This window comes from Ostrea edulis, chromosome 6 (genome assembly GCF_947568905.1).
Source record: "Ostrea edulis chromosome 6, xbOstEdul1.1, whole genome shotgun sequence".
Classification (NCBI taxonomy): domain Eukaryota; kingdom Metazoa; phylum Mollusca; class Bivalvia; order Ostreida; family Ostreidae; genus Ostrea; species Ostrea edulis.
The window spans coordinates 54,009,889-54,024,292 of NC_079169.1; the positions used below are offsets into that span (position 1 = coordinate 54,009,889).

At 36.9% G+C, this 14,404-nt stretch overlaps 1 protein-coding gene across 1 annotated transcript; it reads left to right on the forward strand.

Moving 5' to 3' along the window:
* The first annotated feature begins 588 nt into the window (after positions 1-588).
* LOC125647982 (platelet-activating factor acetylhydrolase-like) lies at positions 589-9,127 on the forward strand. The gene is made up of 9 exons (XM_048874862.2): positions 589-1,247; positions 1,738-1,858; positions 2,114-2,279; positions 2,663-2,852; positions 3,413-3,526; positions 3,937-4,028; positions 5,865-6,038; positions 8,294-8,442; positions 8,551-9,127. Exons 1-9 carry the CDS (start codon positions 996-998, stop codon positions 8,634-8,636), a joined length of 1,344 nt encoding a protein of 447 aa, XP_048730819.2. The 5' UTR covers positions 589-995; the 3' UTR covers positions 8,637-9,127.
* Positions 9,128-14,404: the final 5,277 nt, after the last annotated feature.

The following is a 14,404-nucleotide window of genomic DNA, read 5'->3' on the forward strand; positions in this document are numbered from 1 at the left end:
GTGCCACACCTGCTGTGACACGGGACCTCGGGTTTTGCGGTCTCAACCGAAGGACTGTCCCATTTAGTCGCCTTCTACAAGCAAGGGGTACTGAGGATCTATTCTAACCTGGATCCCCACGGGACAAGAATTCATGAAGTACATATATGTAATGAAACCATTGTAATGAAATAGTAAATGGCATATCAACTAAAACTTTCAAATATCAAAACAATATTCTATACTTGTATCTTGTAAATTTTTGAATATATTCATAGCATTTTCTAATTTCATCAAATTTATTTGCAAGTAATTCGCCCAACGACACTTCACAGCCGTGAAATTTGGATCTGTCATCAATCTCTTATCATCCTGTTATTTAATATGATTAATAAACCAAAGAGTGTTGTCATTTTGTGTAATTATTTCAAATTGCAATTCTATAAGAATTAAGTGAAACGATTTTGCTTCACCATCGCTTGTCACTGACCTAGCTAACGAGCTGTAATGAACGAATGATTGGTGATTGATCGGAGCAGGTGCGTCCTCAGGTAAAACATTTCTTATACAACAATCAAGGTGGGTGGAGAAGGAGGGCATATATCACCTTTGTTACGCATTCAGAACGATGGCCACTTTACGATTGCATACATGTTGTGCAACATCACAACGATTACGCTTAATGGATTAGAAGTAAAGCTTAGAGTTGGTGAATCCCACGGCGAGAGAGATTTAAAAATCTCTACACTTACACACCGACCCAGTGCCGTGGCGACCGACAGGAAATAAATAAGTATACAAACGAACGCACTGTGTCGGCGAATCTCCAACAAACAGCTCCACATACAGCCCTGCCAAATCAACAATATGTGTGACATGGTTAAGAATTTGTATGTACGCAATACGGATTAAAGAGATTGAAAAAGAAGTTCACGGTTTGGCACAAGGCGTAACGAGGTGGATATAAGGAAAATAGAACCTTGTCGAGGAAGAGTGCCGGAAACTTCAAATTAACGATGGATCTACAAATGCATTTATGTGATAACGTGACGGGATCGTTAAACAGGACTCCTAGTTTTAAATTAAAAGTGTTTCGAAAAACTCTGGAGGAGAGGAATTCAAAAGAGAATGGAAAGATTCGTCGACACACGCCCGTGGGGTCTGGGGAATACAGCGTGGGGTGTTGGGACATGATGTGTGGAGGAGGCCCTGCAGAGAAAGGGTCATTCTTCAGACTGTTTTACCCCGTCCAGAAAACAGACATTTATGTAAGTTTGTTTAACAAGTTAAGAGGAGATTTTAAGACTTAATATATTAATCCAAGATAAAAATGCATTATTATTGTGTGTGTTTTGGTGGTTTTTCGTTTGTTTGTTTTTTCCTATAATCCTTGGTCTGAGGTATCATTTTTCTTATATGAACTTACCAAATCAGTCAATATTCAAGTATTTAATTGCTATCCAAAGAATTCAATAATTTAATTCCGTAAGCGGTATGAAGGAATTTTCCTTTAGACTCAGGTCAATAACATGGGATCGTCTTAAGCTGAGAGACTAATGACGGAGGCATAGGCTATTGAAAAATACCTCAATATCTATAATGATATATTAGATTTGAACTTCTGGGAACCCATAGAAGTAATTATTTGTGTAGAGTTTGTTTTGAATACAACAACAGAAGCATTAATGCGAGCATGCACCGTGTGACCTGCTTACCGCGGGAAGCTGATTCTCCATTTCAGCATTTCATGTTTTCCAGAAAAGAGACAAGCAGTGGCCTCTTTGGTTACCAAGGAAACAGTATGGAGAAGGATACGCAGACATCGTTCTTAAAAATCCGAAAATAAAAGTTGTTGGCAAAATATTCAATTGGATGGGAGGTAAATCTGAAGGGTCTTAGTATATACGTCATGTACTTAATGAATAGTAGTTTTTGATTGGATTATTGTAATGTCTACTGTGGTTGACATTACTGTATATCATTACAGAAGCGTGTCCCTTGCAACAATTTGAATGTAATATATTTTTAATTTAGAAGTTCAATTTCATATTAAATCCTTCATTAATTACCATGATTATTTGTGTATATCCTGTTCTCATTGATTAGTATTAAAAGAGAGGAACACTTCTTGTAGGAGATGTATATGTTCCCGCTCTTTGGCAGGGCCCCCTATGCCCCTCTAACACCCAGTTTCCGGTAGTCATATTTTCGCATGGTCTTGGCGGAAACCGGACGACGAACACAACCATTTGCTGTGAACTGGCTTCCCAAGGCTTTATTGTAGCATCTATGGAACACCGGTAAATATTAACCATACCTAATATCAATAATTAAAATTTGATTTACACCATTTCTATATTGATTGGTCAGTTTGTCGTCAGTTCAATAATGAAGGAGCGGGATGATTTGTTGTGATGTAATTTGTACCCAGAATGACACTTCGAACAAATTAAAAATAAAATAATTTAGATTAAACAGCAAGCATACTTTAAAGCATATCAAAATATCTGTGACAGTCATTGCAAAATTGCATCAAAGTTGGGTGTTGGCTGATTTTGGATTGGAGGTAGGACATGATACAAATGAAATATGTCCCAATTTTTAGTGATATTAATTGACTTTATTCGAAACAAAAGTACTAAGGAATTTTGTTAGAAATATAGGTTTTTTTTTCTTTTCACAGCGACGGTTCGGCATCTATGACATATCACTTAACAGAACAAGTCCACAAACACAACGTCACAACCACTGGAGAGTCGAACACCCGACCACACAATCGACATGCAATCCATCGGACACACTTGTATTCAGAGGAATGGAAACCTTTTGAGTGGTTCGAACCTTGGGATGATTTTACTTACAGAAACAAACAGGTAAAGGAACATTCGGGCCTCTTGTATACCGAAAACTATAACAGCAAGTCAAGACCTTGTTTACGTTCCGTCGAGAATTTTTTACTCATACTGAGAGTGTCGGACGTTACCAGCTGTAGGTGAACCACAGATTTAGACCTATGCTTAGCGCTCATTGGCGTAGTAGTGAGGGTTCTTTAACGTGCCAACGCCAGCCGCGACACGGGACTTCTAAATGCCAAGCGTTTGGCGAAGGAGCAATCACTACGTACGCTTATTTATGTTAACGTCGTAGGTTTGACGCGGGGCTTGAACTCACGACCTCCCGGTTACAAAGGAAATTCTCTACCACTGAGCCACCGCGACCGGTTATCTACCACTGAGCCACCGCGACCGGTTATCTACCACTGAGCCACCGCGACCGGTTATCTTATGGAATTCCCTAGTAACTTACTGTTCTATTATGATTACTTGTGCCTATCGTATACACAGTTGCATGACGGTTGAGAGAGATATGTACATTTATCATCTGCTCATACAAAGGAGTTGTCACTATAGTGATTGTGTTTGTATCGTTGCAGGTTCATCACCGCGCTAATGAGGTAATTCAAGTTTTAGACATGCTCACTTTGCTGCACGAGGGGAAAGAGGTGCATAATTCCATGAGAACCCACTTCACAACCAAACAGTTTATGGTGAGTACGAGACTATAATGAGGAGGGGTCAAAGGACGGTGGTTAGAAGGGCGTTGTGTAAATTTCCAGTGACAAACAACCTCATTTTAACAGTGAATGGAAAATGCTGTATAAAACAGTGGACGAGATCAGGAATTCTGTAGAAAGACAGACCTTAATATAAAATTTCTATGTATTTAAAACTGATTTTAATAATGCAGTCAGAATTTTATAGAGTCAACGAAACGTAAATGAGGGCAATGTATTTCTTCATCTACAAGTTCAAACGACATTTTGCATCAATAGACTTGCACTGTACCATGTATTTCTGTTTTCATAATAGAAGAAATTAAATTGCTTATGAATAATTTAATGTAATTTAAGATAGAGAGAGATTATATATCTATGTAGGTTTATAATGTACATTGCAGAACCGTTTTGACCTGTCCAGGGTCGTGGTGATGGGCCACTCTTTCGGTGGTGCTACAACATTATGTACATTGTCCAGAGATAAAAGATTTCGGTAAGTTCATGTGAAATTATGTCGTCATATTAAGCTGTACAGGTGTCAATGATTTTCTATTAAAAAAATTTGTAGTATTTAAAGTGATCTTGCTCTAGATAGATTCAGAAAGTGACTTCGACCGTCATCTTTGAATGATTAAATATCCATTATATTCAACTATTCGAACTTCGGTCTGTTTATAAACATTATTTATTTATTTAATAGCTTTTCGTTTTTCAAAGTGGATTAGAGTACGGGAAACCAAATAAACATTTGTGACGTTTCTATGTGAGTTGTTACCGCGGTATCTAAGACCGACTTATCGAGAAATGTCACCGCAACACCACAACACCATCACTTCAACAGTCAATATATTTCAATTAGTAAGCAATTATTTTAGTATTAGAAGAGATGGAAAAAATTAAGTGTGGGATATGTTTATTTATTGTTGACAAAAAACGGTTCACCGAAGTAGTATTGAGTTATTGGTGATACCTTTACGTGTACATCCATTTATCGTCTTCAAATGTAAAGTGTATATGGTCTTTATACATTATGCATGTCCTTGTTAGAAAATCCGTTTGTACCTTAAGCAAAACAAGAGAACACTTAGGTATATTTCCTGCTGTTTAATTAGAATAGATGAAACATTTATCAAACGGAACTAAACATCTTTCACACCTCGCTGTCCGTAATTACAGCTATATCACTGGGAATTTTATTCTCATAACCGCGGCACAGCAACATCTGTTCTGCCAATTGCACATTATCGGGCCTTTCCGGCAAGCGGGGGAAAAATCGCACTTTCTCGGGCCTTTTCGGCAAGCGGTAAAACAACATCGACTCTCCAATTTTTTTTAAAATATCAAATCAAAATACAATTATAATTTTTTTTTATTCATTGTCTTTTTTCCTATAAATATTTGCCAGAAACAAAGAGATATCCCCATAGTAAGTCTATTACGTGTTGATAATCCCTCACTAGTGATTACGCAATGGTTGGAAGCGTCCATTAATTTTATGTACAGATTTTGTACGTCCGGTGAATGACCCGTAAAGTCTTGCATGTAACAAGTGTTTTGTGTGTGGAAAGTTTCACAACAATATATTTTTTAAATGTTTAGCACCATCTGCTTTATCGACAAACCCTTATGTTGTTCTTTGTTTTTTATTTAGCCCCAAAGGGTGCAGCCTGCCCAGAGTTGTAGAATATAAATGCCATGATTTTTTATTTTGTTGGAACTTCTTGTCAAATAGTTTTGACTTTTGAGACATATATCATATTTGTTTCATGGTGTGGTTGTTTAATACTAAAATTACAAAAGTATGGGTGAGGCACCAGCAGAAAGCGACCTGCTGAACATTCACCCGGTCAAGTTAAGGCAGAAATCTCTCATTACGAAAAGATGAAAAGACAGTTACACCGCCGGCCTGACTGTAATTGAATAGGTCGGACATCAAAAACATTTCTTAACTGATTTGCACTATCTTACATAAAAGTCATTTGTTAGTAAATAAATATAATTTGCTGATGGCAAACAAATGAGTTTAATATTAACAAAACTTCTTAACTGTGATGCGTTTGGATTAAAGAGATAGAAATTGTTATCATCTGAAATTAAATTAACAAAGTGTATGGAATGTATATGTATACAGTGTATATAGCGCTTTATCTAATCAACACAATTACCTTAAAACGCTTTGCATGTAAAACAAACTAAGACAAAGAACAATGAATACATAAAAAACAACAAAGAAACACCAAATTCCACGTAAAAAGAATTAGATGTGGGGAAAAATGAAAGGCATGACATAAAATTTGATCTCGTGGTGAATTTAATATGATATATACAGGCTGGGCGTGGTTCTGGATGGCTGGATGCATCCATTGGATGAGCAGGTGTATGACAGCATCAGTCAGCCGGTTCTTATGGTTAACATGGAGTCATTCCAGTGGAAAACAAACGTGGAGCAGATGATGAAATTGATGACAGACGACAAAGAGAAGCGAAGCATGATCACCATTAGGTAAGCAATGATCAACTCAGTTTCCGGTCAACAATCTTCAGGGGCAGATCCAGTCAAGGAGGTGGAGTTGCAACCCAAGGCTATACATTTTCTGCCCAGAAGGGATGGGTGGGTTGAAAACCCAAAATGGCAATACAATGACTTGTTTTATTAAAACGTGTTCAACTAAGGGGGATCGGCTGGCACCCCCAGGACACCCCTCTAGATCCGCCACTGATGTTTGATATTCGTTTTCTTCGTAGATGAAACAAAAGTATTTCGTTGGCAAACAATAGGTACATATAATTCTTGTGTATTTTGAATACAATACATGTACATGAAATTTAACCAGTGTATAAAATAAATAAATAAATCATATGGAAAAAAAAAACTCCGAGAAAAAAGGATCAGATGGAAATCATTAATATTATAATAAGATTGAGAGTTGGTGTCTGTGCTGTAATCATGGAATAGCTACATATTCGGAAAACGAAGTTTTTATGATCATATGGAGACATTTTTGTATTCAGCATTACTTTGTGAGTAACAACACAGAAACCACCAGGTGTCGTAAGCTTGATCTTTTTCTTTGCGTGGAATACTTGTTATGATAAAACACATAAAACCGGAATTATGAGTAGGTGTAGACAAATTAGCAGGACATTATCGGATCATAACACACTGAGTTCTCGTGCTCGTTTTTAATTTTGGAACATCTACATCAAAACAGTAGTTTTCCTTCCTTGTCATAAAAAATCTTTACTGCAATGACCAATCAATGAAAAAGGAGAGTAAATTTGATTAAGTTGAAATGCGTAGGAAAGAGGTTATCAAAGAGGAATGCTGAGCTGATAGATTTTTGAATAGTAAATCATCGCTATAAATAACTGTCAATTTACCTGTACGTGTAGGTGTCTCCAAAACTTCAGACTTAAACTATAAAAATAACTTAACATATTTAAATACTTCATATTATAATGAATGAATTATTTTCTGTACTGAGAGACCACGCAATGTGTCTTAAAGTCCGAAGTCCAGGTCACCTTTATAGAAGAACAAATAAAGACGTTCCTTGCTTATTGGTTAAAAATCACAAGAAATGATAATCTGTTTATTCTACAAAGCTAAATATTGAAGCATTCTATGTATTTCAAGTAACAAGTAAATATGTAAGTCAACAGTAACAAGTAAATATTTTAAGTCAACTTGGTGAGGGAGGGTCGAATGACATACAAGCATTTTTCTAAATGTACATGAAGGGCTTATTTTGGTTTACATAGCTTTTACACCAGTTCGATCAGGATTACTAGTAGACTTTTGAACCGGTCATTCAACAAACGAATTCAATTTCCTTCATGACTAGAATTTTCAACACAGACAGAACTTTACGACGATGGAGAGTATTACAGCCGTACATGAGTTGATAAATCCGTGATTGAGAGTTGATATATATATATCATTACTACAGTAACTTGATCCGAATAATCGGATCACGTCAAGTTGACAGGCGCGTATCATCAAATCAAACGAGTCTACGCGAAGCGTCGAGTTTGATCTGATGATCCGCGCCTGTCAACGAGACCTGTTGTAATGCTTTTATCATATACGTATACCCCTTATGAAATTTTTAAATACACGTTTATACGATAATGAATGGATATTTAATTAGCAAAGAGACAAACTTACAATGAAGAATTTTTGTGTACACAGTTTTGTCTGTAACACGGTCGCTCATTTTCCACAAAATGTGTGCTGATGCATTGGGATGACATCAGAATCAGAGAGACAGATCCAGAACCTGGTGATCTACGTGGTTGATATTTTAGTCCTGTATGAACATCTGTAATATGTTGGTGGTGTCAATATGAACATCTGTAATCTGTTGGTGGTGTCAATATGAACATCTGTAATCTGTTGGTGGTGTTAATATGAACATCTGTAATCTGTTGGTGGTGTTAATATGAACATCTGTAATCTGTTGGTGGTGTCAATATGAACATCTGTAATCTGTTGGTGGTGTTAATATGAACATCTGTAATCTGTTGGTGGTGTCAATATGAACATCTGTAATCTGTTGGTGGTGTCAATATGAACATCTGTAATCTGTTGGTGGTGTTAATATGAACATCTGTAATTTGTTGGTGGGGTTGACATATTTAGTCCTGTATGAACATCTGTAACTTGTTGGTTAAGTTGGATTTAGTCCTGTATGAACATCTGTACCTTGTTTGATATTTTTCTGTGTATGATGTGACTAAGTTCATCGTTTATTTCAGGGGCACCTGTCACCAGAGCGTCACAGACTTCCAGTTCCTGGTAAACAAGGCAGTGGGGCGTGTGCTTGATGTTCGGTACACACTCTCTCCAAAAATTGCTATGTCTCTTACAAACAAAGCCTCTCTGGGATTCATCCGCAAACACTTAGGTGATCTCGTTGTTCTCATTGAAATATATATAATAATATATACATTTGTATATGCATCGCAGGTTGTGCTTTGTTTTTTTAACCCAAAGTTTCGTTATTATTTTGTAGGTTTACAGGGTAAAGATACGCACGAGGACGTTCTGTCTGGTGACCATGACCTCATCATAAAGGGTACCAATGTCGATATGTCATAGGTCAAGTTCCGAGGCGAGGGTCTTCCACGTCACTCTGACGTCACAATTACGTCTTTCTAGTTTAAGATTTGCCAAAATTGTTGTATAAACTGTGTTCAAGCTGAATCTGTGATATAACTCTGTTGTGCTTTCACTGTTAAGAATCTCTTAGGATTTATATTGATATTCTATTACCTTGTGTCCACCGCGAGGCAAGTGAAGATTGCCACGGTGAGCCAGTCTTATCCCAGTGTCCCTAATCTCTGTACACAGCGTCCCAAATTCTGTTACAGAAACACATGGTGCTCCTTACTGTTTTGTGATTGAAACTTTCGTATTTGTATAACTGTAACATGATGTAATTTATTTTGCGGTATCTCATACATGTTATTTATTATTGATATTTCTATTTCAACGTCATATATGTGAGACAGACTTGCATTTTTAGTACCGTCATATATTTTATATTTGATAATTTTGGAATTGATTTATTAATAAAAGCTTTCTGCACATATATGAGTAGTGTTTTTGCTCCTTGGATCACGTGATGTCATTTGTCTTCTAATTCTCTTTTATCCAGACGTGTTTTAGATCCGCCGCCTGATCCCCGTACATTACCAGAACTAAACGTGAAAATCCCAAGTCTTCAAATGACTTCATTTATCGAACAATTTAGGTGTCTTGCTGTATAAATTCAGTTTCTCTGCTATTTGGCGTTATGTTGTATATATTTCATTATCATTAAGCTATGGTGATTTTGTTGTGTCTGTAGCTATAAATAGCAACATCGGATTTAGAATATTATAGTAAATGTAATACTCTGGTGTAGCATACGTAATGAAACTGCGATGGCAAAATCAAAGTTATTTGTTAATTGTATTAGTTATATTGTGAAAGGTAAAAGCATGGTCTAGAACACGGTTAAATTTCTACTGCTAAACATCGAAACCAAAACTGTCTTGTGTAATTATTCACAATCAATTTATCCTTAACATCTACAGACAGGGAGTGTGTAGTCTTATCATGATGTAACGACCTCATTTTGTCTCAACACAATAGTGAACATTATACTTGCGTCATAAAGAAAGATAACTCTTCCAAAAACAGATAATATTGTGTTTAGCTAATTTATCTTCCATAACGTTGGGTTCATTTCAGTGTTAGTATTTTCACCTGATTGTTTTCTTCTCAGAGGGTGGATTCAGAAAATCTTCAAGAGAAGTTCTATGGCATGTCAAACTTGTAATATTTGATCTGTTCCATTTGTATCGTATCATTTTCCATGTGTATGTTTTTTATTTGTATGTAGAAAATGTTTTATTTATAGTGTATAATTTATCATTTGTATTAGTGGGGATCCGGGTTAGAATAGGTCATAGGTCCTCAGTACCCCTTGTTTTTCGTAAAAGGCGACTAAATGGGGCGGTCCTTCGGATGAGACCGCAAAAACCGAGGCCCCGTGTCACAGCAGGTGTGGCACGATAAAGATACCTCCCTGCTCAAAGGCCATACGTGCCGAGCATCGACCATGGTGACGTCTCCGAATGAGTGAAAATTTTTGGAGAGGGACGTTCAGGGTGGCTCACTACACCAAGAAATAGTTTCTCAAAACACTACGAACTGATCTAATTATAAAAGATATGATGATATACATTAAGTATATATGCCAAAAAATATACAAATTTGGATAAAAACACGATTTCGAAAAAATCATTTCAACACATATGAACAAAAGACTGGGGGATTTGAACTCGTGATGTGCGGTTCACCAGCCCAATGCTTTAATCACTGAGCCACGATGATAGACAAACAAGTCGATTGATACAAATAATTTCACAAAACATTTAAATCGCCATCTTGTGACGTGGTGTCATACAGAGTGTAAGTTTTAGTGTAGTGAGCTACCTTAAACAATATAGAGTCAATTAATCACTTGTATTCTATAATTTTTCATTTGTGTTAAATCCAGGGGATTCTATATTGATTTATTAAGAAAGGTTTCGTTGGTTAATTTTTTAGCCTCAATGTATCGTATTAAAAACGAGTGAAATGTTTCGAAAGCTCAACCACAAGATAAACTGGTCCTCTATTTTGGTGCAAGTGAGGTTAATGAGCAAGGGAGAAAATTCGGTAGAATCTAGGTCTACATGTCGCGAAAGCTCAGTGGTAGAGCGTTGGCTTCATAAACGCGAGGTCGCAAGTTCGGGCCCCCATGCCATCAAATCTACGACGTATGGGTAGTGATTGCTCCTTTGCCAAACGCTCGGCAATTAAAAGTAAAAATCACGGGTCTTTTGGATATGGCCTCAGAAACTGAAGTCCCGTATCGCGGCAGGCGATGACACGATAAAAGAAAACTTACTGCCACGGCCGCAAGCGCTAACCATAGGTCTAAATTTCTTTAGACTTCACATACAGCCTGTAATGCCTCACTATGGGTGACACATTCTCGAAGGAAAAAAAATGATAAACAGGCCAAGCAAGTAAGTAAACAGTAATTATGAAAGAGATACAGCCTATGACTTAATCATAGTTTAAACCAATGAAATCCTTTGTAACAATCTAAAAATACCCAATCCCTTGGATACAATACAAATGAAAATTTTTACAATACAAAGGGAAATAAATACAAGTGAAAATCATAGAACACAAATGGGAAACAATACTGATGGAAAATATGTGATACAAATGGTTTTTTTTACAATACAAATGAAAACTTATACGACACAAATGGAAATATACATTTAGAATAGAAATGAAAAATATATAATACAAATGAAAAATATACAATACAGATAATGAATTATACAATACAAACGATGAATTATACAATGAAAGATCAAATTTTGCAACGCTCGACATGCCATTTAGTTTCGCGACCCAAGTTTCTACCTTTCCCACCCAAAAAGGAGGGGGTGATAAAGAGCCCAAACGACAATTTCCTTTACAAATATTCAACCAAAGGAGGGGGGTACAATCCCTATAACCCCCTCTAGATCCGCCATTGGATCTAGCGAATTCAGTGTTACCGCGGTCGTTCTGTACCGGTTAGTTACTGACGGCATTTAGAATACGTCATAACAGCTCACACATTTACGTCGTTTATTTCGGACAATATTGATGATTGATTGTTTTGCGTACCGTCGAGAATATTCCACTCATATCGAGGCGTCACCAGCTGTAGGCGAAGTACCAGAAATTTAGTCCAGTGAGGGTTCTTTATCATGCCAACGCCTGCCACATCACGTGATCTCCGTTTATAAGGTTATTTCCAAAGACCCGTGACTCTCACTTCTAAATGCCAATCATTTGGTAAAGGAACAATCATATCACTACATATATTAACGTCTTGGGTTTGAACCGCTGCGGTGGCCTAGAGGTTAGAGCGTTCGCCTCACAAGCGGAAGGCTGGGATTTGAATCCCGGCCGCGATAGACCTCCGTCATTCAAACAGGTAGTGACAGTTCCATCGCGAAACGCTCTGTATCAGGTGTGAATGTCACAGGTCCTCGGAGATTACCTTAAAAACGGATGTCCCGTGTCACAGCACGGTAAAGAACCCTCACTGCTCAATGGCCGTAAGCGCCGAGTAAAGGTCCAAATTTGAAGCCCTTCACCGGTCTTGGTGACGTCTCCATATGAGTGAGGAATTCTCGAGAGACGTTAAACAAGATACAATCAATCAATCTTAGGTTTGACGCAGCTATGGCATGAGCGGGGCTCGATCTTACCATTCTGCACCCCGAGTTACATGCGCTACTTGCACTATACCTCTGTCAACGGTCAATTTACAGAAATCTTGTAAATGTTTCTAACATCCCACATTTATGTTTTGGACTAAATATTTAGTCATTTTATGAAATGGTTTTGGTGCAATTAAATTGATGCTTACTACAATTGTTTAAAATCGTTATTTTCTGATCCTAAATATCGAACTACTTCGTAATATGCGTATGAATGTAGGACATTCACGTGGTGGAAATTTAATGTAAACATGGAATCAAAAGTCAAAATACGATAAAACTTGTAAAATAAGAGACAAACAGCTAAATGGTAAAAATGTTTAACAAAGTGCCACTATTGGGCTCATCTTCGTAAGCCAAGTGTCCGATTCGCTTACTCTCATCTAGATGAGAGTAAGCGAATCGGACACTTGGCTTGCGAAGATGCACTGGGCTACGAAAAGAGCCTGATATATTACCTGTTGCCATATATTTTAAAGGGTAAGGAAACGAAAATGACTGTTTATATCATGTGATTATATTGTCACGTGATTCCAAGGTGAGACTTGCTTAAAATCCACCTATGACGTCATTCCTTTGTTCGAACACTCCATTATTTTTCAGGACTGGAGTGTTCGGAAAGTAGGTCAGCCTTTATACAAGTAGATATGAATGCATGCAACAAAAGAATGAAAAACGTAAGACATGACTTAAATGCACAAAGTTTAGTTCAGCAAAGGTGTATTTTAAGTGGGTCAATGTACTTGTATCACTCCATTCCTTAAAAGCAATGGACCTCGGCCCCTTCGGGGCCTCGGTCCATTACTTTTAAGGAATGGAGCGATACTTGTACATTAACCCTTACGTAACGCACCCTCTAGTGAGAGAATGTCGATCTCACGACCTCCCGGCTACGAAGCGAACGCTTTACCTCTGAGCTACCGCGACCGGTTATTTAGGACAATAGGACAGCCTTTACCATCTTCCTTGGAAGGCGGTATATACATGTATATAGTTGAAATATTTTAAAATCTTCAGACAACACACCTCCCCTCCTTTGTGATAGGTAGAAAGTGCATGTGAAAATTATAATTTATTTTATTGGTTGAAATTCTGTTCAAAGCAAGGGAGACAATTTGCTGATGATCTAATTTATGTACGCCTTACCAATTACACAAGATTTTCAATCTTACAAAAAGAGAGAAAACGAAGAGAAGAAAATTTCATTGTAATGGAACTGACACTTTAATCTTATTCATAACAACTATCAAAAACTTTTCTATAATTCAATAAATAACAGTAATGGTCTTTTTGCACTCAAACCTTAAAATTTCTCTAGAGAAAATTTGGGCAATTCAAACTATTTAGTATATCTTGTTTCTTGCTGTGATCACGAATAATAAATATAATTTTATTAAACACACTGAATATCTGCTTTTCACAGTTTTCCTGAGGTTGAGAAGAAACAATGCTTTCGATTTACAGTGCAGATACCATGTCTACTTCAAGGTAAATTAAATACAAGAAAAAGTATTATACATTAGTTTCTAGCAAGTGTTTTAAAATCCTTTAACATTTTAGAAAAGTTTGGTTATATGGTAGTTTTAAATAACGATATAAATACTTAAAGCATACGATACATCTATATCAGTTTACTGTATAAGGTTGTTCTTCAAGACAACAATCTTTGTTGAAAAAGCTATACTTTGTAATGTGCTTGTTTCTTGCACTGCCTGCAGCGACCGATTTGCCATTGTACGAGGTATTTTGTCAGCCATGGTTTGAAGGTTCAGAATGACGCAGTCCTGGAATAATTCTAATTACCAAATATGCTTTACTTGCTTTTCATGCACACTTTGTTTTAAATACACAAGGGGTGGAACCTCGGTTGCATAAACCAATTGCAATTACATCATTTGGACGACTTGCTTTAAAGGGTCATGGACACAGATTGAGATGAAAATTTTCAAATTTTATTTTCCCATTTTTAATGTTTAGAATGCTTCAATAAGGTATTACTAATGGTCAGAAAAAAATTGAATGACAGTTGTCGAGGTATATGGGAGA

Bases quoted from the DNA above. Each gene is read 5' to 3' on its own strand.
- LOC125647982 (XM_048874862.2), top strand. From the start codon at position 996: ATGGATCTACAAATGCATTTATGTGATAACGTGACGGGATCGTTAAAC. The intron at 1,859-2,113 runs GTAAATCTGAAG...CACTTCTTGTAG, and splicing joins AATATTCAATTGGATGGGAG to GAGATGTATATGTTCCCGCT. The intron at 8,443-8,550 runs GTGATCTCGTTG...ATTATTTTGTAG, and splicing joins ATTCATCCGCAAACACTTAG to GTTTACAGGGTAAAGATACG.